Source organism: Pseudochaenichthys georgianus, chromosome 18, assembly GCF_902827115.2.
Source record: "Pseudochaenichthys georgianus chromosome 18, fPseGeo1.2, whole genome shotgun sequence".
Classification (NCBI taxonomy): Eukaryota; Metazoa; Chordata; class Actinopteri; order Perciformes; family Channichthyidae; genus Pseudochaenichthys; species Pseudochaenichthys georgianus.
Genome location: NC_047520.1, coordinates 15,113,562 through 15,139,731, shown reverse-complemented (window position 1 = coordinate 15,139,731; position 26,170 = coordinate 15,113,562). Strand labels below are relative to the sequence as shown.

Genomic DNA, 26,170 nt, shown 5'->3' with positions numbered 1-26,170 from the left:
GCAGAGTGAACTGAAAATATGAACATATTGACTGACGTTGATGTTTCAATAATCCATATTTTGACAAATCTCCCCCTAATCTACTTGAGTGTCTGTTTTCTGCAACTAGCTAATGTAGGCTAACTTTTGAGTGCCATATAAGTACATTTTCCATAAGCATCCCACAGCTGCGTTGTCTTGCCTAATATTTTCTGTGGCACACGAACGCATCATTATAAATGGGAACATGTGTTGGGTACACCGGAAGAGGTCTAGAATGACCATATAAAGATGAAGGATGCTCCTCCTTCACGTGCGGGGGATTTCTCAATCGTTTTTGCCAGGAAATTCAATGTCAAGCCCCCGGAATATATCCAACCGGTTGTTTTACCGCTTTTCTGCAGGATGTGATGTAATATAGGCTTAATATCTTCTAAGAAAGGAAAAGGAAAACATAGCCCACATTATTGGTTTACAAAATTGATATTGACATCCTTAATACTTATACGTGACAGTTATGTTCATTTGGAGAATAAGAACTTAGTGCTTACATTGGAAATGTCATAAAGATCATGTAAATATCACATATCCATTAAGCTGAATTCTTAAAAGATATAGCTATTACAAACCTGTACAACTAAATAACAACTGATATAGTAACTTGCCTGTTATTATTATTATTATTATTATTATTACATTTTTAAAAAGAAAATTATAAAATGTTGACAAAATAACATTTTAGGAAAAAAATGTAAAGCTTTTGCATTGTTTTTTTTGTTTTTTAATGTACAGAAAGTCTCATGGGATCAATGCCAAGCCACCTAAAAGTTGTTTAATCTCTCTGCCTTTCCTCAAGTAAATAACACAACCCAGTTCTAACTGCTAAACTATTACCGTGAAGCAACATATTGAGGACTTAAAGAAGGAAATACAATGTGAAACCTGCTGTTATACAAGGACACTACAAACGAAATATGTATATCAGTGTAATTAGAGCGTCAAATTATATCGCAAATTGATAACGTCTTCTATTATTATTTTTTTTATTCAAAAGTTAGCTTTAAAATATGTATTTTTGAAACAAGCGTTCCAGGTTGTATATTGTTTTGCATGTCATTCCACGCGGGACACACGGTGGCGCCAAACGGCAACTAAGATAAGATAAAATTGACTTTTATTAATGCCTCGTGGGGAAATTGTTTCTCTGCATTTGACCCATCCTAGTGTTAGGAGCAGTGTGCTGCCATTTTGAACGGCGCCCGGTGAGCAGTGTGGGGAACGGTGCCTTGCTCAGGGACACCTCGGTAGCACTTGGTCTTGCCGAGACTTGAACTGGTGACCTTCCAGTTGCCAAGCCCAAAGCCATAGAGAGATATATTAGTATCTCTAGGGCTCTGGCCAAGCCAAGTCCCTATCGACTTCGCCACCACCGCCCACTACTGCAAGGCCGCACCTTAAAATGGTCACTGACCAATCAACAAGCTTGGAACGTCTGCAACAACCAAACAATGTACGCGTTATACCAATCAGTCTCCGCGTGGCACAGGATCATAACTACAACCTCTTCCTGGTTGACAATGCTGCGTATGGATGCTGAATATATTGAATACAAAGCTATAAATCAGTAAAAATCGTTTCCTATAACATCTGCAGTTGAGCGGATACTTTCGCGATGGGTTTACTAACGATTTTAAAGAAGATGAAGCAGAAGGAGCGGGAGATGAGGCTGCTGATGCTGTATCCTTTCTGTAACTAGCTTAGCTGGGAACAAGGTAGCATACATGTATGTATAGCAACGTGAATATTTTAGCTGTATTGGTGTCAACAACTTAAAATCGTGGACAGCAAATTATATCAGTGTGTGATACAACAGGATAACGGTGAGGTTTGTTTTGCGCATTTTGTGCTGTATCATGGTACCTTGCTAGCACTGTTAAGTTAACTAAATGTGGGTGAATGATAGTTAAAGTCCTATTCATTCATAAAATTAATATTTAACAGTGAGGTATATGTGAGAGGGTTGTTTCTTTAACATGGTGCGTGCAGAGGTCTGGATAACGCGGGGAAGACGACCATCCTGAAGAAGTTTAATGGAGAAGACGTGAGCACCATCTCCCCGACGCTGGGCTTCAACATCAAAACACTGGAACACAAAGGGTAACACGCGCACGTATCCATGCGCACACACAGTGGGCCTTATCATAAATAAGCTATAGCATATGACGCACTTTCCACCTGACATACAGCACGGTTTCTCTCTATAGGCAGTTTTTCACATGTGTACATATTTAATTAAATGCTGGAATAACTGAACATGGGACCACTTTTTCTGTATATTCACTATTAAATTGTAAGAAAAGACAGTAGTTGCATGACTTAAAGCACATACTGCAGCTGACCTTAGAAAAGTGTTGCCATGCTATGAATTGGGACTTACTGAATCTATGTATGGCATACCAAAGCATGGTGATGTGGCTATTGAAACACTGGGAGGATATGCTATGATAACAACTGTTTGTATCACTATTACATACTTGTGGTTATATATGAACGTTAAGATTAAAGATATGCACAGTAAAACATTCTTGATTTTGACTTTTAAGAAAGATAACATGTTTGTATGTATTCTGATAATTGCCCAAAGTACCAGGCATTTTCTTTACCTTTTTACATTAAAGCATTCACATATTTTTCCAAGACAGGAACAGGATACATTACCAGGCTGTATTTCTCCAGTCTACATCACAATTTCCTCTCTCTCTGTGTTTTCTAGGTTTAAACTGAATATTTGGGATGTAGGTGGACAGAAGTCGCTGCGCTCCTACTGGAGGAACTACTTTGAGAGCACAGATGGACTGGTGTGGGTGGTGGACAGCGCAGACAGACTCAGACTGGAGGACTGCAGAAAGGAGCTCAGTTCACTGCTGCTGGAGGAGGTACAGACCAACACACATAGGCCTACAACAGTTTCAAAAGAAACTGCAAGAGTCCTAAAACCTGGAAATGAGTCAGCATTTTGGCAAGCACAGCCCCAAACTATGAGGCATGACAGTAAATAGCTGTCTTTTTATTCTTGCAGTTTGTAGCTGAAAACCACGTTGCTGTTTAACTTCTGTATCAATATTATATTAATCTATTAATTGTGTGTCCTATCCATGCAGAGGTTAGCTGGTGCAACGCTGCTAGTGTTTGCCAACAAACAGGACTTACCAGGAGCCCTGTCAAAAGAGGCAATACAAGAGGTGAGACTTATTCCAGATGAATGTTTTCACTTCAAGTAATAACCAGGGTGTCCGCGGGGTCTTAAAAAGTAGAAAATAGCGAAAATTAAGGCTATTAAATGGCATTTTCCAAGGTATTACATTTTGTAGCTTGTTTTCAATAAGTATATAAATTGTCCAAAGAGGTTGTATTCTACAGTGTGCCTGAATGTAATCATTGCGTAGGTGTGTAGTGTGATTCTGTGTAGTTTATTTATGGCATCCCATTGGATTTGACATCATCTGAACAGGACATCGCACGCTCACTGCTTGATAGCGCGCGAAGGACCGTTTACACCGGTTGTTGAGCAACATCGTTATGGGGAAATGCAAGTTTGCGTCCAAATGGTTGGAAGATAAGGAGGAAGGACAATCAATACTGTATATAGTGTGTCGCAAACGGTTAAAACTCGAAGTGGTATGAGGTCTTAAAAAAGTATTACATTTGAATTCAGGATTCCTGCATATAACTGATAAATGTATTTTCATTGTTGCTGCATCAAATTCCTCCTGTCTGATGCCTGTTGTTGCTGTGTTTCCCTGCAGGCTCTGGCCCTGGATGACATCAAAAGCCATCACTGGTGCATCATTGGTTGCAGTGCAGTCACAGGAAAGAATTTGTTAGCTGGAGTGGACTGGTTATTAGATGATATCGCTACAAGGATCTTCACCACTGACTGAGATTGTCCCCGATTTCTTTATTAACAGCTGCCTCGTGTTTAAGGGGTGACACGACTCCAGTTTCATCTGACTACAGTTATCTGTATCCATAGTTCAAGAAAACATCTGGATTATTTTTTGGACAGTTGTCGATACCACGTCTTAGTTTAAGAGATCTAGGGTTTGAATTTGTCAAAATGACAAGTTTGTTTACAGCATGTCATGTATATTCACTGACATGAACCTTCTCCCAGTTGCTCTCGTACCTTGCATTAGTGTTCTGATAAATTGAAATGCCTTTTGAATAAATATTGAAAGGAAATCAAGCCGATTCTAGTCATTTATTTAAAGTTCGATATGCTTGCAACAATTGTCAAACAAATGATTTTTTCACATTCTCGTTAACATTTTGTTCCCATCACAAGCACCTGAAGGTTAGACTACTAAGCATGAGGTTGGTTTCAAAGCCACTTTGTCAGAATTGCATGAAATATTTTCCATTTGTCTGGTGCAGTGGTGAAAAGTAGATGTACTAGAGTATAATTTTGACATACTTGTACCTCTTTCTCACTACAATCAGAGGTAAATAGTGTACCTTAACTACTTTACTGATTCAGATTAATGTGAAATAACGTTTTAGTTAAACCTGGGGTAAAATGCACAAACTACCCTCTAGTAAAATGAACACGATTGAGAAATGGGCTAATCTGCATAGTGAGTACTTTACTGTTAGCATCTAAAGGTACTAATACTGTTGTACTTCATTCGAGTAACATTTTAAAATGCAGTACTTTAAAAAAAATTGTAAATGAGCATTACTACACTCTTCGTCAACTCAATTACAAGATCCGAGTTCCCACCGCTGATCTGGTGTCAACTCATGCAAATAATCAAAAGCGCTTTACAATGGCACAATATATCTGACAACAAAAAAAATGCACTTCAAACTAATCAGAAGTTAACATTTCCTTGCAATTGTTCAAGCATTGCTCACTTGTGGTTAGAAAAAGCTGGATGCCAATTGTCCTTCGATCTTTACTGAACAAACGTCTACACCACGCCATTTCAACTGGGTGTTAATAAAGTATATCACAGTTAAGAGCTGTCGTACACTTGTTTATTTGGTATCACATTCCAGCAATCTGGAAATACAAGTAAGGATTTAACTGCACTCCAAACTATAACATGTACAGGAAAGGCTGTACCACAGCTTGGAAAACTGCAGGGTTGTGTTGCAGAACAAGATGGCTTTGGACCTCTCTTCATGGCAACCGGTTTCTGCAAAGGAAGAAAACGTTTTAGACGGGTAGCAAAAAAACACAGCATGTTTTAACAACCATTTGTTTATGTTCTGATCAGAGGGGTAACCAATCAGTCATGAATTTTCAGACTGGGGCGGTAATAAGGAAATCACTTTATAAATTAAGACTGCAGCAGCTCTGAAAGACATTTTATAATGTACCTGCAGCAGTCCTGCACCTGTTCCCCACACGACTACAGTCAGACGGCATCACACCTGCAACAAGTAAAGGACGAGTTATTCAAAGCCACCTCACATGAATCAGGGCCATTTGAATTCTCCTTTAATCAGTTCGGTAACCAATCAGTCATGAATTTTCAGACTGGGGCGGTAATAAGGAAATCATCACTTTAGACATGTGCAGCAGCTCTGAAAGCAAACATGTTTATCATTTACCTGCAGCAGTCCTGCAGCGGTGCTGATCCACGAGTCAGATTGTATCAGATGGCGTCACACCTGCAACAGGTAAATAAGAAGTTGAACTCCAATGAAATCATAGATATTTGAAATCTTGTTTTATCAGAGGGGTAACCTATCAGTCATGCATTTTCAGACTCGGGCGGTAATTAGAAACTCATCACTTTGACACAAGGAATACTAAACATTTTGAACATCAATTATTCACCCTCTTACTTTCATAAAGTTTCTTCCATTCCTCCAGTGAATTCATTTTAGTGACTTACCGTTTACAAAGCATCTCACAACTTGGGGAGGGGTTTGAGATGCATGTTTTCTCAAGAGTAAGGAAACAGGGCGAGTAACTGATAGTAAGAGGCAAGATAAAGCGCCAAAATTAAACAGACTTTAAATAATGCAGTTTCTCAGTTGTTCGTGTCGTTTCACATCGGTTCAAAGTGAGCTAAGTTCATCATCATTGGAACTGCATTATGAAATGACATGAAGAATCAAAGAGTAAAGGAGACTCACCCTAAAACCTGTCTCAGCATGTCCTCAGATTCACACATCCACTGGTAAGAGGCCCTGAATAAGAAGTTCCAAATATGACTTTTGTGGCAAATCACGATTCAAATGTTTGATCAGGGCAACGACAACATTATTCACACAGTAACTTATTTTCATGTCACCAGTTTAGAACGGCAACAAGTCCATTAAACCCCATTTTAAGACTGGAAATAATACACTTGAGCCTCTATTTTTCTATTAAACTGACTGCTTGTAAAGCAAGAAAAAAAGCCTACTTTAAGAAACTACAAGACGTTTGCCGACAAACCATAAATCAGTTGCATACAAGTATTGCATTTGGTGGAGCCCATGTGCTGCTCAGAATCTGGTAAAGAAGTTTCTTCAAAGCCGAGTTGGCAAAAGAGTTCTGATCATCATCATTGCAGCCACAGAGCCAAGTAATGGCTAATCTACCCCAAAGGTTAAACATTGTATTTACCTGATGTGGAGAGCTTTGCCACAGTCTTCTCACACCTGCAGACAAACCCATACATTCATGGGTTTTAAGTCCACTTCACATGTGCGCTCTAATAATAAAAGAGTCATGCTACTCAAGAGTTAGAGTTGTGTTTTCCACAAAAGATTTCAGTGAGAGAGTTCAATTGAAACCTCACTGTAGCACGAGACTCCATGTTACACCCTGCTTTCACAGCCATTTAATTAACATCTGATAAAATAGATGTTAACAAGCCACATGGTGTGGATCATTTACCTTTGCAGCAACCAGTCTGTGGATCGTTCTTCCCCATCTAGAAACAAAAGGGAAGAATGCTTTAGCAGGGTGTAGCTAGCATGTCATTTCCTCTGCAAGGCTTCAGTCAATTAATCTGTTGGCAGAATACAGGTACATTTTAACTATGCATCTACATTTCTACAATTTAAAACACAAGTTAGCTACATAGATCAGGAGGCAAGATAAAGCCCAAATTAAACAATGTTAAATAATGCAGTTTCTCAGTTGTTCGTGTCGTTTCACATCGGTTCAAAGTGAGCTAAGTTCATCATCATTGGAACTGCATTATGAAATGACATGAATAAAAATAAAGAGTAAAGGCGACTCACCGTTCAACTTTTCTCAGCATGTCCTCAGATTCACACATCCACTGGAAAGAGGCCCTGAATAAGAAATTAACTTTAGTAGAGTTCCAAATATTACTTGTGGCAAATCACGTTTCAAATGTTTGATCAGGGCAAGGACAAAAGTATTCATATTAATTCACACTCGGTCACGTGTAAGGCCAACAGGTGACCGCTCCACATGTGCAGAACGACATGAGTCGGCAAATAACACTTTTAAGTGTCTCACATCAGAATAATTAAGTCCAGTCACAGTCATTCAGTACAGGTCTGTGTAATTATCATCATTGAGAGACACTGCGGTCACAGCAAACGAGCGGCAGACATTTATAATAAGAGTCTAAAATCGAGTTTCACTAAATACTACACAGCATTTAGAGAACATACGGCAGGATAGTGAACAGCTAGCTCGGTGCTGAGCATAAGATAAAAGCTAACACACCACTGGGGAGTGTAAATTGGTAGAAAAGTTTAAATGCTCAATTTCATATTAACTGTAATGTCACAGCAGTATTTTACATATTAAAATAAACACGTACTATTTAACAATCAGGTGGGCGAGACGATTGTTTCTTTAACCTGTGTGCAGAGGTCTGATAACAGTCTGAAGAAGTTTAATGGAGGGGACGTGAGCACCATCTCGCCGACGAGGGGCTTTAACATTAAAGCACTGTCGTTAAAACGTGTAAAGGAAATACAGACACTAAAGTATTTAATCTTTAAATCAGAGAAGTACCAATCAGTCATGACATTTCAGACTGGGGCTGAAATAAGGAAATCACCACTTTAGAAATTAAGACTGCAGCAGCTCTGAAAGACAACATTTTATAATGTACCTGCAGCAGTCCTGCACCGGTTCCCCTCACGACTACAGTCAGACGGCGTCACACCTGCAACAAGTAAAGGACGAGTTATTCAAAGCCACCTCACATGAATCAGAGCCATTTGATTTCTCCTTTAATCAGTTCGGTAACCAATCAGTCATGAATTTTCAGACTGGGGCGGTAATAAGGAAATCATCACTTTAGACATGTGCAGCAGCTCTGAAAGCAAACATGTTTATCATTTACCTGCAGCAGTCCTGCAGCGGTGCTGATCCACGAGTCAGATTGTATCAGATGGCGTCACACCTGCAACAGGTAAATAAGAAGGCTGAGTCAGCAATCCCAGTGAACTCTCCTGAAGTCATAAGTACTTTAAATCTCGTTTCATCAGAGGGGTAACCAATCAGTCATGAATTATCAGACTGGGGCGGTAATTAGAAACTCATCACTTTGATGCAAAGAATACTACAAAAATAATATCAATTATTCACCCTGCTACTTTCAAAACGTTTATTCCATTCCTCCAGTGAATTCATTTTACAACCTTAACAGCATATCTGTTGACAAAGCATCTCACGACTTGGGGAAGTGTATGAGATGCATGTTTTTTTCAAGGCGTCAAGTCAGGGTGAGTAACTGATTATAAGTATTTGACTAACAAGATACTTACATTCGCTTGGGCCATCCTGATAACTTGGGTTCCCAGTTCAGCATTGATGCTGACCTTTAGAGGAGAAGTGAGCAGCATGTTCCAGAGAGGCATCTGCAAGAGGTAAACGTCACGTGTCAGTACAAAATGTTAACAGTCTTGAACAGTTTAAGTTGACGTGTACTGATGTCAGATATAGATTTTCTCAACAGGAGTTCAGACGAACGAGATTCCATAGATATCTCTCATCATTTTCAGCAAGCCTGGAATAATGGCTGTTGGTTCTGTGTTTAGAGTCACGACAGCTTACCTTTGAACTCAGTAGCACAGCTTTAGGCCTTCAGTCAATTCATCTGTTGGCAGAATACAGGTACATTTTAACTATACAGGTACATTTCAAACAAGTTAGCTACATCGACCAGGAGGCAAGATAAAGCAAAACAATTAAATAATGCAGTTTCTCAGTTGTTCGTGTCGTTTCACATCGGTTCAAAGTGAGCTAAGTTAATCATCATTGGAACTGCATTATGAAATGACATGAAGAATAAAAATAAAGAGTAAAGGAGACTCACCGTTCAACTTTTCTCAGCTTCACACATCCACCAGTACGAGGCACTGAATAAGAAATTGGGACTTTAGTAGAGGTCAAAATATTACTTTTGTGGCAAATCACAATTGAAATATTAGATCAGGGCTTTGGTGAGAAACTGCCATGTGACATTATCGTCCAGATGTTTAATGGATTTACCCAATTTCATGCTTTCAAACAGTATTTCTTCAAATCATTTACACTTACATGTTGAAATATTCCTGTGTTGTCCTTTCCCAAAGCATCTTGAGAAACAAAGAGAGTTTAATCCACCTGCTTACATTTTTTATTATTTCTATCAGTTCATTTAGCGGTAATCAGATTAAATGTTGACATCACTGAAATCAGACATATGCTTGTCAAATGATCATCATATTTATACTCCAAGACAGAATAAACTCTTAAAAGCCATATTTCACTCACCTCAGTGCACTTGCAGCCGATTAGAAGAGCGCAGGCCAACCTAAAGAAAAGAAAATAATCTGTTTGATTATCGCATTACACGATGCATTAGGCGGAGCCCATGTGCTGCTCAGAATCTAGTAACGAAGTTTATTCAAAGCTAATTCGGCAGGAGAGTTATGCTACTCAGAGTTTGAGTTATGCTTTCCACAAAAGATTTCAGTGAGAGAGTTCAATTGAAACATCACTGTAGCACCAGACTCCATGTTACACCCTGCTTTCACAGCCATTTAAAGAACATCTGACCATATGTTAACGAGCCACATGGTGTGGATAATTTACCTTTGCAGCAAGCAGTCTGTGGATCGTTCTTCCCCATCTAGAAACAAAAAGGAAGAATACTTTAGCAGGGTGTAGCTAGCATGTCATTTCCTCTGTAGGCCACCACGTGACCGCTCCACGTGTGCAGGACTTCTTATTATACATCCATGTTGCAGAACGACATGAGTCGGCAAATATAACTTTTAAGTGTCTCACATCAGAATAATTAAGTCCAGTCACAGTCATTCAGTACAGGTCTGTGTAATTATCATCATCATTGAGAGCCACTGCGGTCACAGCAAACGAGCGGCAGCCATTTTTAATAAGAGTCTAAAAACGAGTTTCACTAAATACATTTCACTAAATACTACAGACAGCATTTAGAGAACATACGGCAGGATAGTGAACAGCTAGCTCGGTGCTGAGCATAAGTTACAAGCTAACACACCACTGGGGAGTGTAAATTGGTAGAAAAGTTCAATTGCATATGAATTGTAATGTCACAGCAGTATTTTACTAATCTTACATATTATAATAAACACGTATTATTTAACAATCAGGTGTGATAGGGTTGTTTCTTTAACCTGGTGCGTGCAGAAGTCTGGATAACAGTCTGAAGAAGTTTAATGGAGGGGACGTGAGCACCATCTCTCCGACGAGGGGCTTTAACATTAAAGCACTGTCGTTAAAACGTGTAGAGTAAATACAGACACTAAAGTATTTCATTTTTAAATGAGTTTGGTAACCAATAACTCATGACATTTCAGACTGGGGCGGTAATAAGGAAATCATCACTTTAGACATGTGCAGCAGCTCTGAAAGACAACATTTTATAATGTACCTGCAGCAGTCCTGCACCGGTTCCCCTCACGACTACAGTCAGACGGCGTCACACCTGCAACAAGTAAAGGACGAGTTATTCAAAGCCACCTCACATGAATCAGGGCCATTTGAATTCTCCTTTAATCAGTTCGGTAACCAATCAGTCATGAATTTTCAGACTGGGGCGGTAATAAGGAAATCATCACTTTAGACATGTGCAGCAGCTCTGAAAGCAAACATGTTTATCATTTACCTGCAGCAGTCCTGCAGCGGTGCTGATCCACGAGTCAGATTGCATCAGATGGCGTCACACCTGCAACAGGTAAATAAAAATAAGTCTGAGTTAGCAATCCCAGTGAACTCTCCTGAAGTCATAAGTACTTTAATTCTTGTTTTATCAGAGGGGTAACCAATCAGTCATGAATTATCAGACTGGGGCGGTAATTAGAAACTCATCACTTTGATGCAAGGAATACTACAAAAATAATATCAATTATTCACCCTGCTACTTTTAAAACGTGTATGCTATTCCTCCAGTGAATTCATTTTACAACCTTAACCCTCTGAGACCCACAGGGCCGTATACGATCCCAAAGATCACGTTGTGTTCAAAGCGTCATAACTTCTCAGCTGTTTCAGCCAGAGACATGCCGTGTTTTTCCTCTTCAACTACAGAAACGGCACTAAACAACTCTATTCAGTTTTTCATTGAGAGGCGTTTACTTATTTCGGTGAAATTAATGCATAAAGTTGTATATGCTGCGGATGGTCTCACCTTGATTCTGGCGCATCGCTCATCATTTATAGATCTATTCTCATCCACCATCTTTGTTTCTGACGTAAAGAGTGAAAGAGTCACGTTTCTGAATCGGACACTCTGAGTGGATGCAGTCACAGCCAATCGGAGTCTGATTCAGAGGGTTGCCTGTCTGTTCTGATGTTATGTTTACTGAAATGAGAGCCGGTATAATTCCACGCGCGAAATAAATAAATAAAAGTTGGAATACGTTCTTTTAGTGTTTTGAAAGTAAACAAGGACGGCAAAGACGTTTACTACAGCTGAGGCTTTGGAGCAGATTTTTCAAGGGGACAATGTTGATGAAAATTCAGACGAATCTGCTCAGCATGCCATGTGTGATTGAGGACATGATATATCATGTGTACTCTTCAAAATTGGCAGGACAGAAAATGACAATTCTTCGCAAAAAAACGCCCATGGACACTGCCCAAAAGAATGGGCATAACTATTGAACAGAATACGTTAGAATCTTCTAATCAGTTATGATACAATGATAATAAATGTGTGCAATTTTCTGTGTTGAATGTTTCTTTCAATGTTATGGTTAGCAGTTCTTTTTAATGAAATAAGTAAAACATTCAAGCTCCGTTTTTTATTTATTTTTTATTTATGGGCAAATATCCCCTATTATAGTGTATATAAGTCTCTAATGAGTGACACATATCATTAGCTGAGGTTGTGTTGATTTCTGGGATGTGTAAAACTTGATTTTACTGCAAAGAAATGACAATTTATTAGGCAAAACACAAAAATATACAAAAACAGAAATGTCCTATGTGGGTCTCAGAGGGTTAACAGCATATCTGTTGACAAAGCATCTCACGACTTGGGGAAGTGTATGAGATGCATGTTTTTTCAAGGTGTCAAGTCAAGCCAGGGTGAGTAACTAATTATAAGTATTTGACTAATCACAAGATACTTACATTCGCTTGGGCCATCCTGATAACTTGGGTTCCCAGTTCAGCATTGATGCTGACCTTTAGAGGAGAAGTGAGCATCATGTTCCAGAGGGGCATCTGCAAGAGGTAAACGTCACGTGTCAGCACAAAATGTTAACAGTCTTGAACAGTTTAAGTTGACGTGTACTGATGTCAGATATAGATTTTCTCAACAGGAATTCAGACGAACGAGATTCCATAGATATATCTCATCATTTTCAGCAAGCCTGGAATAATGGCTGTTGGTTCTGTGTTTAGAGTCAGGACAGCTTACCTTTGAACTCAGCAGCACAGCTTTAGGCCTTCAGTCAGTTCATCTGTTGGCAGAATACAGGTACATTTTAACTATACAGGTACATTTTAAAACAAGTTAGCTACATCGACCAGGAGGCAAGATAAAGCTCCAAAATTAAATAATGCAGTTTCTCAGTTGTTCGTGTCGTTTCACATCGGTTCAAAGTGAGCTAAGTTCATCATCATTGGAACTGCATTATGAAATGACATGAAGAATAAGGAGTAAAGGAGACTCACCCTAAACATTTTCTCAGCTTCACAAAAGATTCCTTCAGTCAATTCATCTGTTGGCAGAATACAGGTACATTTTAACTATGCATCTACATTTCTACAATTGTAAACACAAGTTAGCTACACAGCTCAGGAGCTCCAAAATTAAACAGTTAAATAATGCAGTTTCTCAGTTGTTCGTGTCGTTTCACATCGGTTCAAAGTGAGCTAAGTTAATCATCATTGGAACTGCATTATGAAATGACATGAAGAATAAAAATAAAGAGTAAAGGAGACTCACCGTTCAACTTTTCTCAGCTTCACACATCCACCAGTACGAGGCACTGAATAAGAAATTGGGACTTTAGTAGAGGTCAAAATATTACTTTTGTGGCAAATCACAATTGAAATATTAGATCAGGGCTTTGGTGAGAAACTGCCATGTGACATTATCGTCCAGATGTTTAATGGATTTACACAATTTCATGCTTTCAAACAGTATTTCTTCAAATCATTTACACTTACATGTTGAAATATTCCTGTGTTGTCCTTTCCCAAAGCATCTTGAGAAACAAAGAGAGTTTAAACCACCTGCTTACATTTTTTATTATTTCTATCAGTTCATTTAGCGGTAATCAGATTAAATGTTGACATCACTGAAATCAGACATATGCTTGTCAAATGATCATCATATTTATACTCCAAGACAGAATAAACTCTTAAAAGCCATATTTCACTCACCTCAGTGCACTTGCAGCCGATTAGAAGAGCGCAGGCCAACCTAAAGAAAAGAAAATAATCTGTTTGATTATCGCATTACACGATGCATTAGGCGGAGCCCATGTGCTGCTCAGAATCTAGTAACGAAGTTTATTCAAAGCTAATTCGGCAGGAGAGTTATGCTACTCAGAGTTTGAGTTATGCTTTCCACAAAAGATTTCAGGGAGAGAGTTCAATTGAAACATCACTGTAGCACCAGACTCCATGTTACACCCTGCTTTCACAGCCATTTAAAGAACATCTGACCATATGTTAACGAGCCACATGGTGTGGATAATTTACCTTTGCAGCAACCAGTCTGTGGATCGTTCTTCCCCATCTAGAAACAAAAAGGAAGAATGCTTTAGCAGGGTGTAGCTAGCATGTCATTTCCTCTGTAGGCCACCACGTGACCGCTCCACGTGTGCAGGACTTCTTATTATACATCCATGTTGCAGAACGACATGAGTCGGCAAATATCACTTTTAAGTGTCTCACATCAGAATAATTAAGTCCAGTCACAGTCATTCAGTACAGGTCTGTGTAATTATCATCATTGAGAGACACTGCGGTCACAGCAAACGAGCGGTAGCCATTTTTAATAAGAGTCTAAAAACGAGTTAAGAGTTACATTTCACAAAATACTACATACAGCATTTAGAGAACATACGGCAGGATAGTGAACAGCTAGCTCGGTGCTGAGCATAAGATAAAAGCTAACACAACACTGGGGAGTGTAAATTGGTAGAAAAGTTCAATTGCATATGAATTGTAATGTCACAGCAGTAGGTTACTAATCTTACATATTATAATAAACACGTACTATTTAACAATCAGGTGTGATAGGGTTGTTTCTTTAACCTGGTGGGTGCAGAAGTCTGGATAACGCTAGGAAGACGACCATCCTGAAATCCTGATGAAGTGTAATGGCGAAGTAGTCAGTGAGCACCGACGCAGGGCTTCAACATCCAAGCACTGGAGCACGCGGATTTATACTATAGAGAGGCGAAGTCCCTCCCTTTCCGGGAGGCTCCATGGGACCCCGGAAGCGTAAAATTATACATTGAAGTCAATGGAGAGAGAAAGGTTATCTTTTGATCCCGTTTGAATTGTGCCACGAATGACACATATGATGTTTGTCAATTTAAAAGAATATTTTGCAAGTCAAAAAAATTAAAATGTGTCGTAAAACTGTGAAGTTACACATTTGTTTGTGTGAAACCGCTGAGTGAACTACAGGTCTCTTGAGAGGCTTCTCAATACTCAAATTTCCCCTCCTCGACTCCTCGACTCCTCGGTCCTCCGGTAGTGACCCGGAAATGAATTTCAGCGCGCCATTTTGAAGGACGTCTCATTTCTCTAAATGCACACCGAGGACCGAGGATCGAGCGTCGAGGAGGCTCTCTGGAGGAGCTATAACCGAGGATACACTGATGGTTCCTCCACGGCTCCTCGCGGATGCATTTCCGGGAACGGTGGAGGCGTGACACACGGCCGGACTTATCTCAGCCAATGACAGCTCTGCATGCATCCCCTGGATATTATTTTAGAAACTGCTCTCATCGCAACGCGATGTTTACAGTGAGAACAGCTGTGAGGTCCTGCAGAAAGCAGAGCAGTGTGTAAAATAAATATCACTCAGTATAACAGACCTACTCTCTTTATTTGCTTTAGTTTAGTAGATATATACAAACAAAGAGTCGATATTTTTCTAAGAACATTTAGTGCTTCACATACTAAATACACAACGGCTGTAGCCTGATTATGCTTTAGGAGCTTAGGTGTGTGTGGTACAGTGTGGTGTGTGTGTGTGTGTGTGTGTGTGTGTGTGTGTGTGTGTGTGTGTGTGTGTGTGTGTGTGTGTGTGGTGTGTGTGTGTGTGTGTGTGTGTGTGTGTGTGTGTGTGTGTGTGTGTGTGTGTGTGTGTGTGTGTGTGTGTGTGTGTGTGTGTGTGTGTTGTGTGTGTGTGTGTGTGTGGTACCGTGTGTAGGTATGTCCTGTACAGTGTGTAGTGTGTGTGTGGTACAGTGTGTGCGCAGATGCGGCGGACAGACAGGTCTCAGTTGGTTTGGTGTCCTCTGCTTACTTTTAATACTTGCAAATACAACTTTTGGCCCGTAATTTCAATTCCCCATTTCAGCGACCAGAGAGAGAGGGGGGGGGGGGAGGGGATTATATCCAGTCTCTGATTGTGTTACGTTATTATGAGAGTGCTCTCATACTTTAAATTGCATATATTTATATAAATATATTTGGTGTGGTGTGTCCGCATCTGTAGCCTGTTATTGTCTCATTATACCGCACTCTCAATGAATTCAAGGTAAATATGTGGGGGAACAATGTTCAGCTGATCTAACAGAGATTATAAAATATGACAAAACACTCGACAGCTGATGCAGCTGTTGCCACGTAATAATGAACGGACGTCGCTTTAATATGACCGCTCAGAGGAGAGGAGTTCTCATTTCTTTAAACGTCTGCTGCTTCCCCTCCTCTTTCCCCGGTTCCCCTCCTCGGTCCTCCGCTCGCATCTCCTGTGGGCGGGACTAAGTCTCGAGGAGGGGAGTCGAGGAGGGGAAATTTGAGTATTGAGAAGCCTCTTTGGTCTCGCACAATACGCGTCACCATCACAAAGATGGCCGTCACGTTAGCAAATGTCACCTGTTTCTTTCAGAATGAGAATAAAAGTATAAAACGAGGTGACTACAAGACTGGACACGTTGAGAGCTGTACATACACGAAAGGGGAGTTATTCGGTTCTGTAAGAGCAGCGGGACCGGCTTTACAAGGTGTTGGTGAGTAATATGAGTGCAATGTGTAACGTTAATGTCAGCTAGCTAACATTAGCTAACAAGGTACACTAACGTGTTTTGTTTCAGTAACTAGTGTTCTCCTTTAGAACTTCGTGGTCTGTGTGTGCTGTGGATAACATTAGTGTTCACAAGAACAAGGTACACTCCCGTGTTTTGTTTTAGTTGCTCTTCAGATTGAAGCGGACAGTTTTATATCGACTAGACTGTATGTGTGATTTCCTTTTACATCTCGTTGTGTCATTTGAGTTTATTTGCTGTGTGTAGATTCAAGGGTTTTGGTTATCTTGTCAATTTGTTTGGTTATCCAGGCACAGCTGTGCGTGACTCCCTCGGGTACACTGGTATGTGTTTTCCTAATGTAGAGAGCATTGATTAATTAATAAACTACACACTGAGTCTAGATCCTGACCAAATCCTTTTTTATTGTTGATCAAATGTTTTTCAAAAATGTATTCATACACATTTAGAAAAATACAATGTACAATCACAACCAGTACAACACACATTACAAAAAATACAGAAAAAACAAACAACAACAACAATCAGACAAGAGGACAAAACTATGGAAAAATAACCCCTCCCACCCCAGATCCGGACCATCCTTGTATTATTGCTCATTCAATCTATTATAGCATGCTAACAAACATGGTACTTTCTTTATTTGTACAGATCTGCATGGGAGACGATGGCGCGATGCAGAGCGCTGTCTGTGATTGTGCACGGGGGATGTACAAATGCAGCCACGCTGCAGCATTGGCAATATGTGCCATGTGGCAGATCAGCTCCACAGATGTTGAGTGCCAGTGGAGGAAGCCTGGCACTTCCAAAGTAGTCCAGCCGGTGTCTCAACTCTACCAACAGTGAGAGGAGACATACAACCCACTGGCCAGAGACATCGCCACTCAGGATGTAGACTGGTTCAGGTCTGCACTGAGGGGCGCACAGTGTGGCATGGCATGGCTTTTGTCACCTGAGCCAGAGCCGCGGCCTCAACATCAGGCCATTGTCACCGTGCCGGAGCTGGTGAAGGGGGTCGGGGGCTTGAGGCAATTCTTGCCTCAATGCGACTGAGCAGAGACCAGCAAGCTGCCATCCAGACAGCCACCGGAGGACAGCGGACAAAGTGGCAGTTACACAGGCGGGGCAGGTTGACAGCCAGCAAGTTTGGTTCTGTGCTGCGGTCGGGACTTTCATCATCCACTCCATGCACGTCCCTCATGAAGAGGGTGCTCGGGGGGTACAACTTGGACGAAGTCATGGCTGTCAACTGGGGGGTTTTTAAACGAGGCCGAAGGCTTTTGTGCAGGCCTCTCAGGAGACAGTGTTCGAGTCTGGTCTCTTTGTGAGTGAGTCTGTGTTTTGGGAGCATCCCCCGATGGACTTGTGCAGCCATCTGCCCTGCTGGAGGTGAAGTGTCCACCATCATTATATAGGGATATATATATATATATTTGTATACATATCTGTAAATTGTATAATTTTATTTGATTTAAAAGTATTTTTGATCTCTGTCTATAAACACAAACTGAGTAAGATTGACAATAAAGTTGACTTTGAAAAATATATATATTCTTTATGAAAATAGTTGACTGTTGGAGAAATGAATCCAAATGAAACGTTGGACTGAACTACAACGCCTTTAAATCTCTATGGACTGTTCTTCAGTGGGATGGCAAGTTGCTATCTTTAAACATTTAGTAGTTTTTTCTCAACAGATTTGATTTTCTGAAGTTAATTTAACTTTGGCGACCATGTAAGGTCATTATTAAAAAGGTACAATCAATTGTTTAGGGTTGAATAAAATAATGATAAACATTTCATTTGGATAATTTACTGACAGAATAAGAAACTCAATGATGCTCTACTCACCTGTTCCTTTTTATAAAGTGAAACAGTTGAAACGATAGATTTTAGTAAACTTAAAAACAACCTTCTCCAAAAGCTATCAAGGAATATACCGAATACTTGTTTTAGAACTTTATTACATATTTTTATATAAATAGTTTGAGTGATCCATAATTGACAGAAGCTTGTGTTTACACTGACCTGTTACTCATATATTAATGTTCTTTGTAACTTCTTTAAATCACTACCTCACTCATTTCTTTCATTCATCACGGTTCAGTAAACTAAGTGATACATGAACCGGTTTAATCATTATAATAACGTAGGATTGCAAACTCTTTGAAACTGTAGGTGGCTCTTAAAAGAGCCGTTGTGTTTGGGTGTGCTGGTCTCAGGTCAGTCTAAGCCCTCTCGCGGATGCAGCGGGCCAGCTGGATGTCCTTGGGCATGATGTTGACCCTCTTTGCTTGGTTCATCTACTGGGGGGCAGCTACATGGATGTCGGTGCAGTCCACAGTCAGTGTGCAGTTGAAGGCAGAATGGATTTATTATTGACTCCGAATGAAGCACAACTTCATGTCATACAATACATTGACTTTATTTGTAATTGTGTGAAAACATATGAGCATTGATTAGCAAGCAGGACCCTCAGGAACAGAGCACGGTGATGGATGGAGCTGGGAAGAGAGAAGAATAAAGAAAACATATCAACTTCATTTTCGGATATTAAAAATTCAATTTCAAAACAAGTTGCCGCTCCTACAGTTTCCTCGTGTGTAAAGATGATTTCACTTGACCTATGCACAATATCACACTCAATACATGTGTGTCTCTGGGGGGTGCATTGTGCCTTTGATGTATATAAATAATATACCATAACCAAATACTATTACGTACAGTGGAAATCAGGTTGCCAGAGCAGGTCAGTCCAGTGTGCATGTTCCTCAGGGTCTCAGCAGTTACAGGTGAGGGAAAGGAAATAAAAGAGAAAAAGGTCAGTAACAACACTTTAAAGTAACAACACTTTGAATAATTATCTCTTTTAATAATGTTCTCTCAGTAATCACTCAACTACTGTCTTTCCAACAACCAGATTGACTCACTATCATCACAATGAAACACGTCCAGAAGAATTGACCACAGATGGAAATTAGCTATTAGCTATAATCTGGCATATTGCATCTCTTCTCTTTGCTGAGATTAATGTTTTTGTATGCATGGTCCTTCTATAAATAAATACATGTCATGCAAAGCTGCCTGCCTGCCTTCGACTCTCCCTGAACTGCCTGATCTTTTAATGTTCAATGTTAACCATTTGAGCAGATAGCATTAAGTAGAAAAGATCGCAGATGCTAATCTGCCGTTAGCCTACCTCCCGCCCCCTTAGCACCTGGCGATAGGCTCCTCTTCAAATGTTTCACAAAATACTTAACATCATGACTACTCTTACTGTTTAACATGTGGGTTCACTTCATGTTAAGGCTAATACAAATGACAAGGCTAAGTAATGTGATGCTAACTAACGTGCTCGCTACTAGCTATGTAGCTAGCTTGACTGTGTTCCATGCACAACATGTGTATTACCTGAGATCTCTGATCCAGCGACTCCTGGTCCTTTCATCAGACGGGAAGCGATAGAACGAGCTATGATCTATAAGTATGATCACTTATGTGATTACAACCTGGTACAAAGCACACAGGCATCTTGTAAAAGTGAACTTATTTTTAGCAATCTCTTATTTATTGGAGGGAATAATCAGTTATGAGATCTTCTTCTTCGCTTTAATTACGAGTCGCAACCACTTGGAGCATTATCGCCTGTGACATCACTTACGCGAGCCAGAATGGGATTTGGGATTTGTAGTCTTTGTAGTCGCGTATTTTTCATAGTCTTATATTTCAACAGTTTTACGACAAAATGTGACTTTTTTGACATGGAACTTATTGTTTAAGATTGACAAACATCATATGTGTAGTTTCGTGGCACAATTCAAACGGGATCAAAAGATACGTTTTCTCTCTCCATTGAATTCAATGTTAATTTTTCGCTTCCGGGGTTCCATGGGCCGGAAGTAGATGGGCGTGACTTCGCCTCTCTATAGGGCCTGTCTGCAGACCGCAGCAAGGAGGCGTTTCCTATAGGGGCGTTTCCTATAGAGAGGCGAAGTCACGCCCATCTACTTCCGGCCCATGGGACCCCGGAAGCGAAAAATTAACATCATTAACATCATTATCATTCGTGGCACAATTCAAACGGGATCAAAAGATAACCTTTCTCTCTCCATTGACTTCAATGTATAATTTTACGCTTCCGGGGTCCCATGGAGGCTCCCGGAAAGGGAGGTACTTCGCCTCTCTATAGGGTTTCCTATAGGGAACGACGGGAGCCGGCTCGCGAACGAGACGTTTTTTGTTTTGTTTTTGCGGAGGGATCTAGATCGGCATGAAGGCACAGTATGCAATGTGCAATGTGGACATTATCCCGCTTATTACACATGGCCACATTCTCAACAAGTAACGACATGACTCCCAATAATAATGGAAATGCTTTTATGGATTTAGAAAAAGATTGTATTGATTTAAAAAATAGTTTTTTGTATTGATTTAAATTGACATGCATCCGCTAAGAAAAGTAGTCCGTTGTTACTGTTTGAACTAACGTAACAACGGCAGGAACTGCTTCTATCGTGTTTTTGAGGAGCTTTTTGATTACAGATTTGAAAACATCGTTGCTTGCTTTAAAAGTAGCACAATTCATTATGTCAACCTTGAAAGATATCCCTGCCCTAATGCCAAAAGTACCTGGCAACTGAATATATGTCGCCGTAGCTATGATGTCTATGTCTGGACCGCTGCGTAAAAAGGAGGGTTTCTGACCCATTACTTCTCTTCTTACTTCTATAAGAATAAAACACGGAGGACGGAGATCCCTCTTCTCCCCGCTGCAGCCCTAGCAGTTGATTTCAAAGCAACGCTCCCCTCTCCTGCAGGGAGAAAAACTATATTTATATACTTTATATAGGTTGATACAGTAGCCCCTTTTTTTAAATAGTTTTATAGGTGTTGCCATCTGTTTTGTGTAGCGTGGTTTCTAACAAGCAAGTCAATGCATTCATTGGGTGGTATCAGAGAGTTACACGGGTCTGTAAATGCAATGAAAACAATTGGCCACAGCAAATAATTTATATTAAACATGTAATTTTACTTTTGAATACTTTAGTACAAAGGATGTCTTGAATAATTTAAGTGATATATGTGTACACATATAAATCATTAGTCAAACAGCGCTACATTTGATTTAATTAAAAGGTATAATATGTGGTAAACTGAAGAGCCCTTTGGGAGAGAGACAGCAAGCGCATTTCATGGCATCTGCAGGCAGTGGCAAGTCCTTCCGGCATATGCCACAGAGGCCGCTACTCTGTGGTAGCTGTGGCAAGTCCTTCCGGCATATGCCACAGATGCCACAAACTTGCCGAGGCATCTGCCGCTGCTCAACGGGAGTTGCCACAAGATGCCAGAGTAAGAGAAGGTTTACTGTAGCTGCCACTCGCCTTCCGTGGCAAATGCTGCTATTTAAACCCGTATTTATCGTGTAAAATGTCGCTGTTTAGGCATGACTTTATCGAACTGATCTGTACACAGGACTGATGTGCGATCTCTGTTTTTCAAAAAGAGTATACATTATCATTTCTATTCAATTTTACTTGGAGCATGGTTTGCTAAAATAACAAACGTGTGTGGTGACCACCTATTTAACCACTGGGACATAATTCATACTTGGAACTACAGTTGCGGTTATTGTTCCCACACGGACATGTTATGGGTTACCTATAAATAGGTGTGCCCTCTTGGCTCTCTCTCTTGTCGACCCGGGCTGCGACCCGACAACATGTCCTTTGCAGCTTGTGAATAAATAACTATTCTTGCACCTTCGATGCACCGCCTCTGACTCCATATCTCTCGGCACTACACTGGTGACCCCGACAAGTCTCGAGAAGTTTTCCGGGACGGACCCGAACACGCGCAAAGGAACTCATGTTTCCGTTCTCGAAATGCCGGGGATTTTTGGAATCGTCCGTGGCTGCCACCGGCACGCGGACTGAGGCTCGGTGCGCGCCCCGCAGAAGAGCTGGGGACGTTGCTCGCCGTTTCCTGCATCGGCTTTCCAACCAGCAGGGGGACGATGCACGACCTGCTGGGCTCGACCAGGCAAACCGATTGCTACCTCGTGGGCTTGTTTCTTCGGGGCGTGCGGCTGCACGTCCTGGCTGCGCGGGCTGACGACGACTAGCGGCTAACCACGAGGGGCTAACGACGGCTAGCAGCTACCCATGGCAGCCAGCTAACGGCTTCCGGCTCGCGGCCGTCGACACCAGCTAACAGCTAACCACTACAGCTAACGGCTAGCAGCTACCGACGGCTAACAACGACAGCTAACAACGGCTAACAGCTACCGACGGCTAACAACGACAGCTAAACAGCTAACAACGGCTAACAGCTAACGACAAACTAGCAGCGGCAGCTACGGCTAGCAACTAACGACGTGTTGACATCTGACTGATTCTGAATAATGTTAAAAACAGCCTGTAATTTAACAACAGCCTCCTTAATGGTGGGACCTGCACAATACATCACAGTATCATCCGCATAAAAATGTAAAGTAGCTTCATCCACATTATCACCTACGCTGTTAATATATATGGAGAATAAAGTGGTCCTAAACAGAACCTTGTGGTACACCATTAGAAATGTTTAACCACTCAGAAGACAGTCCATCAAAATGAACACATGAATAACACTTATCTCAGGCTGTACGTTATCGCTGGCAATTATTCTGGAAAGCTTTACACTTTTTTATGCCGCAAATGAATTTGCTGATTTTTACCATGATTTGCAAAGCAGTGAAAGGGCAGAACAAGTGACTGGAGAAGAATAAATGGAGACCACTGACATCAATATGCAGGCATAACTACCTTGATGTTACTGCACACTTATTCCATGAAAAATGGCAACTACACTCGTTTGCTTAAGGTATGGTGAGGAAGGAGGAAAGGCCTTTTGCTTAGGAGATAGTATGCTCTGTGTAGCACAGAGGGTGATCACAGTGTCTGTTGTCATTACTTTTGTCTGAAAATCATCAGAATCCACGCCAATATTTAATAAATCATGTTATGATTAAGTAAAAGAAAAATCACATTTTTCTTACCAGTCTGTCCTGCATTTCTGTAATACAACACCACACATGTAATTGTTTTATTATCCACCATAATACAAGTTAATACTAATTAAATCTTAAATAACATTTATTGACGTTAATAGTATTTGGCGATTAGACCTCATCATGATATCCTATTCTTAAGGGGGAAGTGCCGCCGTGAGTATAATAGGAAAACTCCCCCTGGGTCTAGATACTGGTGTTGATGTTGAAGACCTGGATTTGATGTGGAGAAGAGGATGATGAACATCTGGATTTAATGAGGAGAGGGGATGAAGAGGATGCTGAAGATCTGGGTTGCAGTCGAATTGTCCAAAAATCAGCTCCGATCGTCTTTTCCTATCCACTATTCCTTGACCTCTGTGTGAAACGTCACAGGGTTAAGGAATAGTCGATAGAAAAACTCAAAAGGACAAAAAAAAGAGGACTGCGGTGCTTTGAGAAAACCGACTGCACTTACACTATCGACGTATTTATGATGCGCCAGCGGACATTATTTCTGCTGAGTGGGAAACTACAGTTTATTTTCCTATCCATTATTCCTTGACCTCTGTGTGAAATGTCATGGGGTTAAGGGGTAGTGGATAGGAGAACTGAAAAGGACTACGGTGCTTTGAGAATCCGACTGCACTTACACTATCAACGTATTTACGATGCGCTTGCGGACGTTATCAATGTTCACAGTAAACACTGTGAAATGTTGGACTTTATTTGACGTTCATATGTCGCCTTTTGATTATTATAGTCTAACTTTCATGATATAATTTCTCGGTCTTAATCGGGTTGTTTTCGTGAACGGCCGAATGTTGTGTCACGGTAAATGTTGCGGCCGCAAGGTATTGTGGGACAGCATTTTCCTAGTTTCTTAGTTTCCTAAGCTAAAGGAGGTTATAAAGGACGTTTCAAAGCTCCTTTCCATCATCTAGAGAATTCGAACAGCTCTTATAATGGCGGCCACTGAGGTACTTCCGGGTCATTTCACTCCGTTAAGAAGGTTCCTAAGCTAAACTGACAATTCAACTGCAACCCTGGATTTGATGAGGAGAGGGGATTGAGGGGAGGGTAATGAGGTGAGGTCTTTGGATCAGCTCTCCTCGGCACTGGACATGCTAAAGGGAGGTGGATAGGGGGGAGGCGGGCCGCAGCATAAACACCTGAAATCACGCAGGAAAGAGGAGAACGATTTTAAAGTTGACTGCAGCATGATGATTGGCTGCTGGAGATTGTTGTTAAAATGTGATTGGTTAAAAGAGAACGCCCATGATGAGCTGATTATTGTAGCTATGGGGTAAATGAATGTTTGCACAGTCTTCCTGCTTAACTTGCACTGAGCTTCATATACTTAAATGTATCTGATATTAATACTGATTCATCAGATTATTATTGGTATTAACGAGATTACAGTTTTTCACAGAACCTCCCTTTGGAAATCCGAACATTTCCGTCCCGATTGTTAATTTAGACTGATTGTTTTCACCATGTTTATGCTCGCATGACATCCACAATCGGACCCTCAGGAGGGTGTACTAGCCCCCTACTCTGCTTTGCGTTCCATAACAAAGTATTTAAGTGTTACCTGAACACCCTGTGTTACCAAAACACTATTTTCACCCGTCGGTGATGTGATACTTGTTCCTCAGTACAAATCACCCAAAAACTGATCGTAAACCCTGGCTACAATGGATATCCCAATATCCTACTTTCCGAGCAGTCCTTAGTGAGGACTCGAGCAGCGGCGCTCTGAATCAGCTGCAGCTTCCTCATAGATTTTTTAGTGAGACCTGTGAAGACACCATTGCAGTAGTCGAGTCTACTGAAGATGAAAGCATGGACAAGTTTTTCCAAATCCTGCTGTGACATTAGTCTTTTAATCCTAGATATGTTCTTTAGGTGATAGTAGGCTGATTTAGTAACTGTTTTAATGTGACTGTTGAAACTCAGGTCAGAGTCCACCTAGATTTCTGGCTTTATCTGTTGGTTTGAACATTGCAGACAGAAGCTCAGCGCTCACTTTTATACGTTCTGACTTTGCTCCAAAAACCATTACCTCAGTTTTATCTTTGATTAATTGGAGACAGTTCTGACGCATCCAGTCATTGATTTGTTCAATGCACTTACTCAGTGTTTGAATTGGAGCATAGTCTCCTGGTGAAATTGTTACGTAGATTTGTGTGTCATCTGCATAGCTATGGTAACTTATTTGTTGTTTTTCATTATCTGAGCCAGTGGTAGAATGTAGATGTTAAAGAGAAGAGGCCCCAAGATGGAGCCTGAGGAACCCCACATGTCATATTAGTCAACTCAGATGTGTATTTACCTATAGAAACAAAGTTGTTTCTGTCCTTTAAGTAGGATTTAAACCAATTTAGAACTGTTTCTGAAAGTCCCACCCAGTTTTCCAGTCGGTCTAGTAATATGCTGTGGTCAACAGTGTCAAACGCAGCACTG

General features: G+C 40.7%; 1 protein-coding gene, 1 long non-coding RNA gene and 12 other non-coding genes across 14 annotated transcripts; 1 reads left to right on the top strand and 13 right to left on the bottom strand.

The window, feature by feature from the left end:
- Positions 1 to 1,261: 1,261 nt before the first annotated feature.
- On the top strand, positions 1,262 to 4,225 carry arl2 (ADP-ribosylation factor-like 2). Its single transcript, XM_034105958.2, has 5 exons — positions 1,262 to 1,716; positions 2,026 to 2,136; positions 2,753 to 2,915; positions 3,141 to 3,221; positions 3,786 to 4,225. The coding sequence occupies exons 1-5, from the start codon at positions 1,652 to 1,654 to the stop codon at positions 3,918 to 3,920; spliced, it is 555 nt and encodes a 184-aa protein (XP_033961849.1). The 5' UTR covers positions 1,262 to 1,651; the 3' UTR covers positions 3,921 to 4,225.
- Positions 4,226 to 5,248: 1,023 nt separating this feature from the next.
- Positions 5,249 to 5,320, bottom strand: LOC117464117 (small nucleolar RNA SNORD31). Its single transcript, XR_004554012.1, has one exon. It is a non-coding gene; the product is annotated as a small nucleolar RNA SNORD31 (small nucleolar RNA).
- Positions 5,321 to 5,485: 165 nt separating this feature from the next.
- LOC117464115 (small nucleolar RNA SNORD31) lies at positions 5,486 to 5,555 on the bottom strand. Its single transcript, XR_004554010.1, has one exon. It is a non-coding gene; the product is annotated as a small nucleolar RNA SNORD31 (small nucleolar RNA).
- A 460-nt stretch (positions 5,556 to 6,015) lies between these two features.
- LOC117464168 (small nucleolar RNA SNORD29) lies at positions 6,016 to 6,079 on the bottom strand. The gene has a single exon (XR_004554058.1). It is a non-coding gene; the product is annotated as a small nucleolar RNA SNORD29 (small nucleolar RNA).
- Positions 6,080 to 7,111: 1,032 nt separating this feature from the next.
- Positions 7,112 to 7,175, bottom strand: LOC117464167 (small nucleolar RNA SNORD29). The gene has a single exon (XR_004554057.1). It is a non-coding gene; the product is annotated as a small nucleolar RNA SNORD29 (small nucleolar RNA).
- Positions 7,176 to 8,199: 1,024 nt separating this feature from the next.
- On the bottom strand, positions 8,200 to 8,269 carry LOC117464114 (small nucleolar RNA SNORD31). Its single transcript, XR_004554009.1, has one exon. It is a non-coding gene; the product is annotated as a small nucleolar RNA SNORD31 (small nucleolar RNA).
- A 177-nt stretch (positions 8,270 to 8,446) lies between these two features.
- Positions 8,447 to 8,518, bottom strand: LOC117464173 (small nucleolar RNA SNORD31). The gene has a single exon (XR_004554063.1). It is a non-coding gene; the product is annotated as a small nucleolar RNA SNORD31 (small nucleolar RNA).
- Positions 8,519 to 9,168: 650 nt separating this feature from the next.
- Positions 9,169 to 9,232, bottom strand: LOC117464162 (small nucleolar RNA SNORD29). The gene has a single exon (XR_004554052.1). It is a non-coding gene; the product is annotated as a small nucleolar RNA SNORD29 (small nucleolar RNA).
- Positions 9,233 to 9,884: 652 nt separating this feature from the next.
- On the bottom strand, positions 9,885 to 9,956 carry LOC117464171 (small nucleolar RNA SNORD26). The gene has a single exon (XR_004554061.1). It is a non-coding gene; the product is annotated as a small nucleolar RNA SNORD26 (small nucleolar RNA).
- A 1,033-nt stretch (positions 9,957 to 10,989) lies between these two features.
- Positions 10,990 to 11,059, bottom strand: LOC117464113 (small nucleolar RNA SNORD31). Its single transcript, XR_004554008.1, has one exon. It is a non-coding gene; the product is annotated as a small nucleolar RNA SNORD31 (small nucleolar RNA).
- Positions 11,060 to 11,237: 178 nt separating this feature from the next.
- Positions 11,238 to 11,312, bottom strand: LOC117464177 (small nucleolar RNA SNORD31). Its single transcript, XR_004554067.1, has one exon. It is a non-coding gene; the product is annotated as a small nucleolar RNA SNORD31 (small nucleolar RNA).
- A 1,692-nt stretch (positions 11,313 to 13,004) lies between these two features.
- On the bottom strand, positions 13,005 to 13,068 carry LOC117464166 (small nucleolar RNA SNORD29). The gene has a single exon (XR_004554056.1). It is a non-coding gene; the product is annotated as a small nucleolar RNA SNORD29 (small nucleolar RNA).
- Positions 13,069 to 13,272: 204 nt separating this feature from the next.
- On the bottom strand, positions 13,273 to 13,336 carry LOC117464160 (small nucleolar RNA SNORD29). Its single transcript, XR_004554050.1, has one exon. It is a non-coding gene; the product is annotated as a small nucleolar RNA SNORD29 (small nucleolar RNA).
- A 5,750-nt stretch (positions 13,337 to 19,086) lies between these two features.
- Positions 19,087 to 20,082, bottom strand: LOC139435713 (uncharacterized). Its single transcript, XR_011644926.1, has 2 exons — positions 19,402 to 20,082; positions 19,087 to 19,181 (listed from the first exon to the last, which is right to left on the bottom strand). It is a non-coding gene; the product is annotated as an uncharacterized lncRNA (long non-coding RNA).
- Positions 20,083 to 26,170: the final 6,088 nt, after the last annotated feature.

Excerpts from the sequence above, each read along its gene's own strand:
- arl2 (XM_034105958.2), top strand. The coding sequence starts at position 1,652 with ATGGGTTTACTAACGATTTTAAAGAAGATGAAGCAGAAGGAGCGGGAG. Across the intron at positions 1,717-2,025 it reads GAGATGAGGCTGCTGATGCT|AGGTCTGGATAACGCGGGGA; the intron begins GTATCCTTTCTG and ends TGGTGCGTGCAG. Across the intron at positions 2,137-2,752 it reads AAAACACTGGAACACAAAGG|GTTTAAACTGAATATTTGGG; the intron begins GTAACACGCGCA and ends TGTGTTTTCTAG.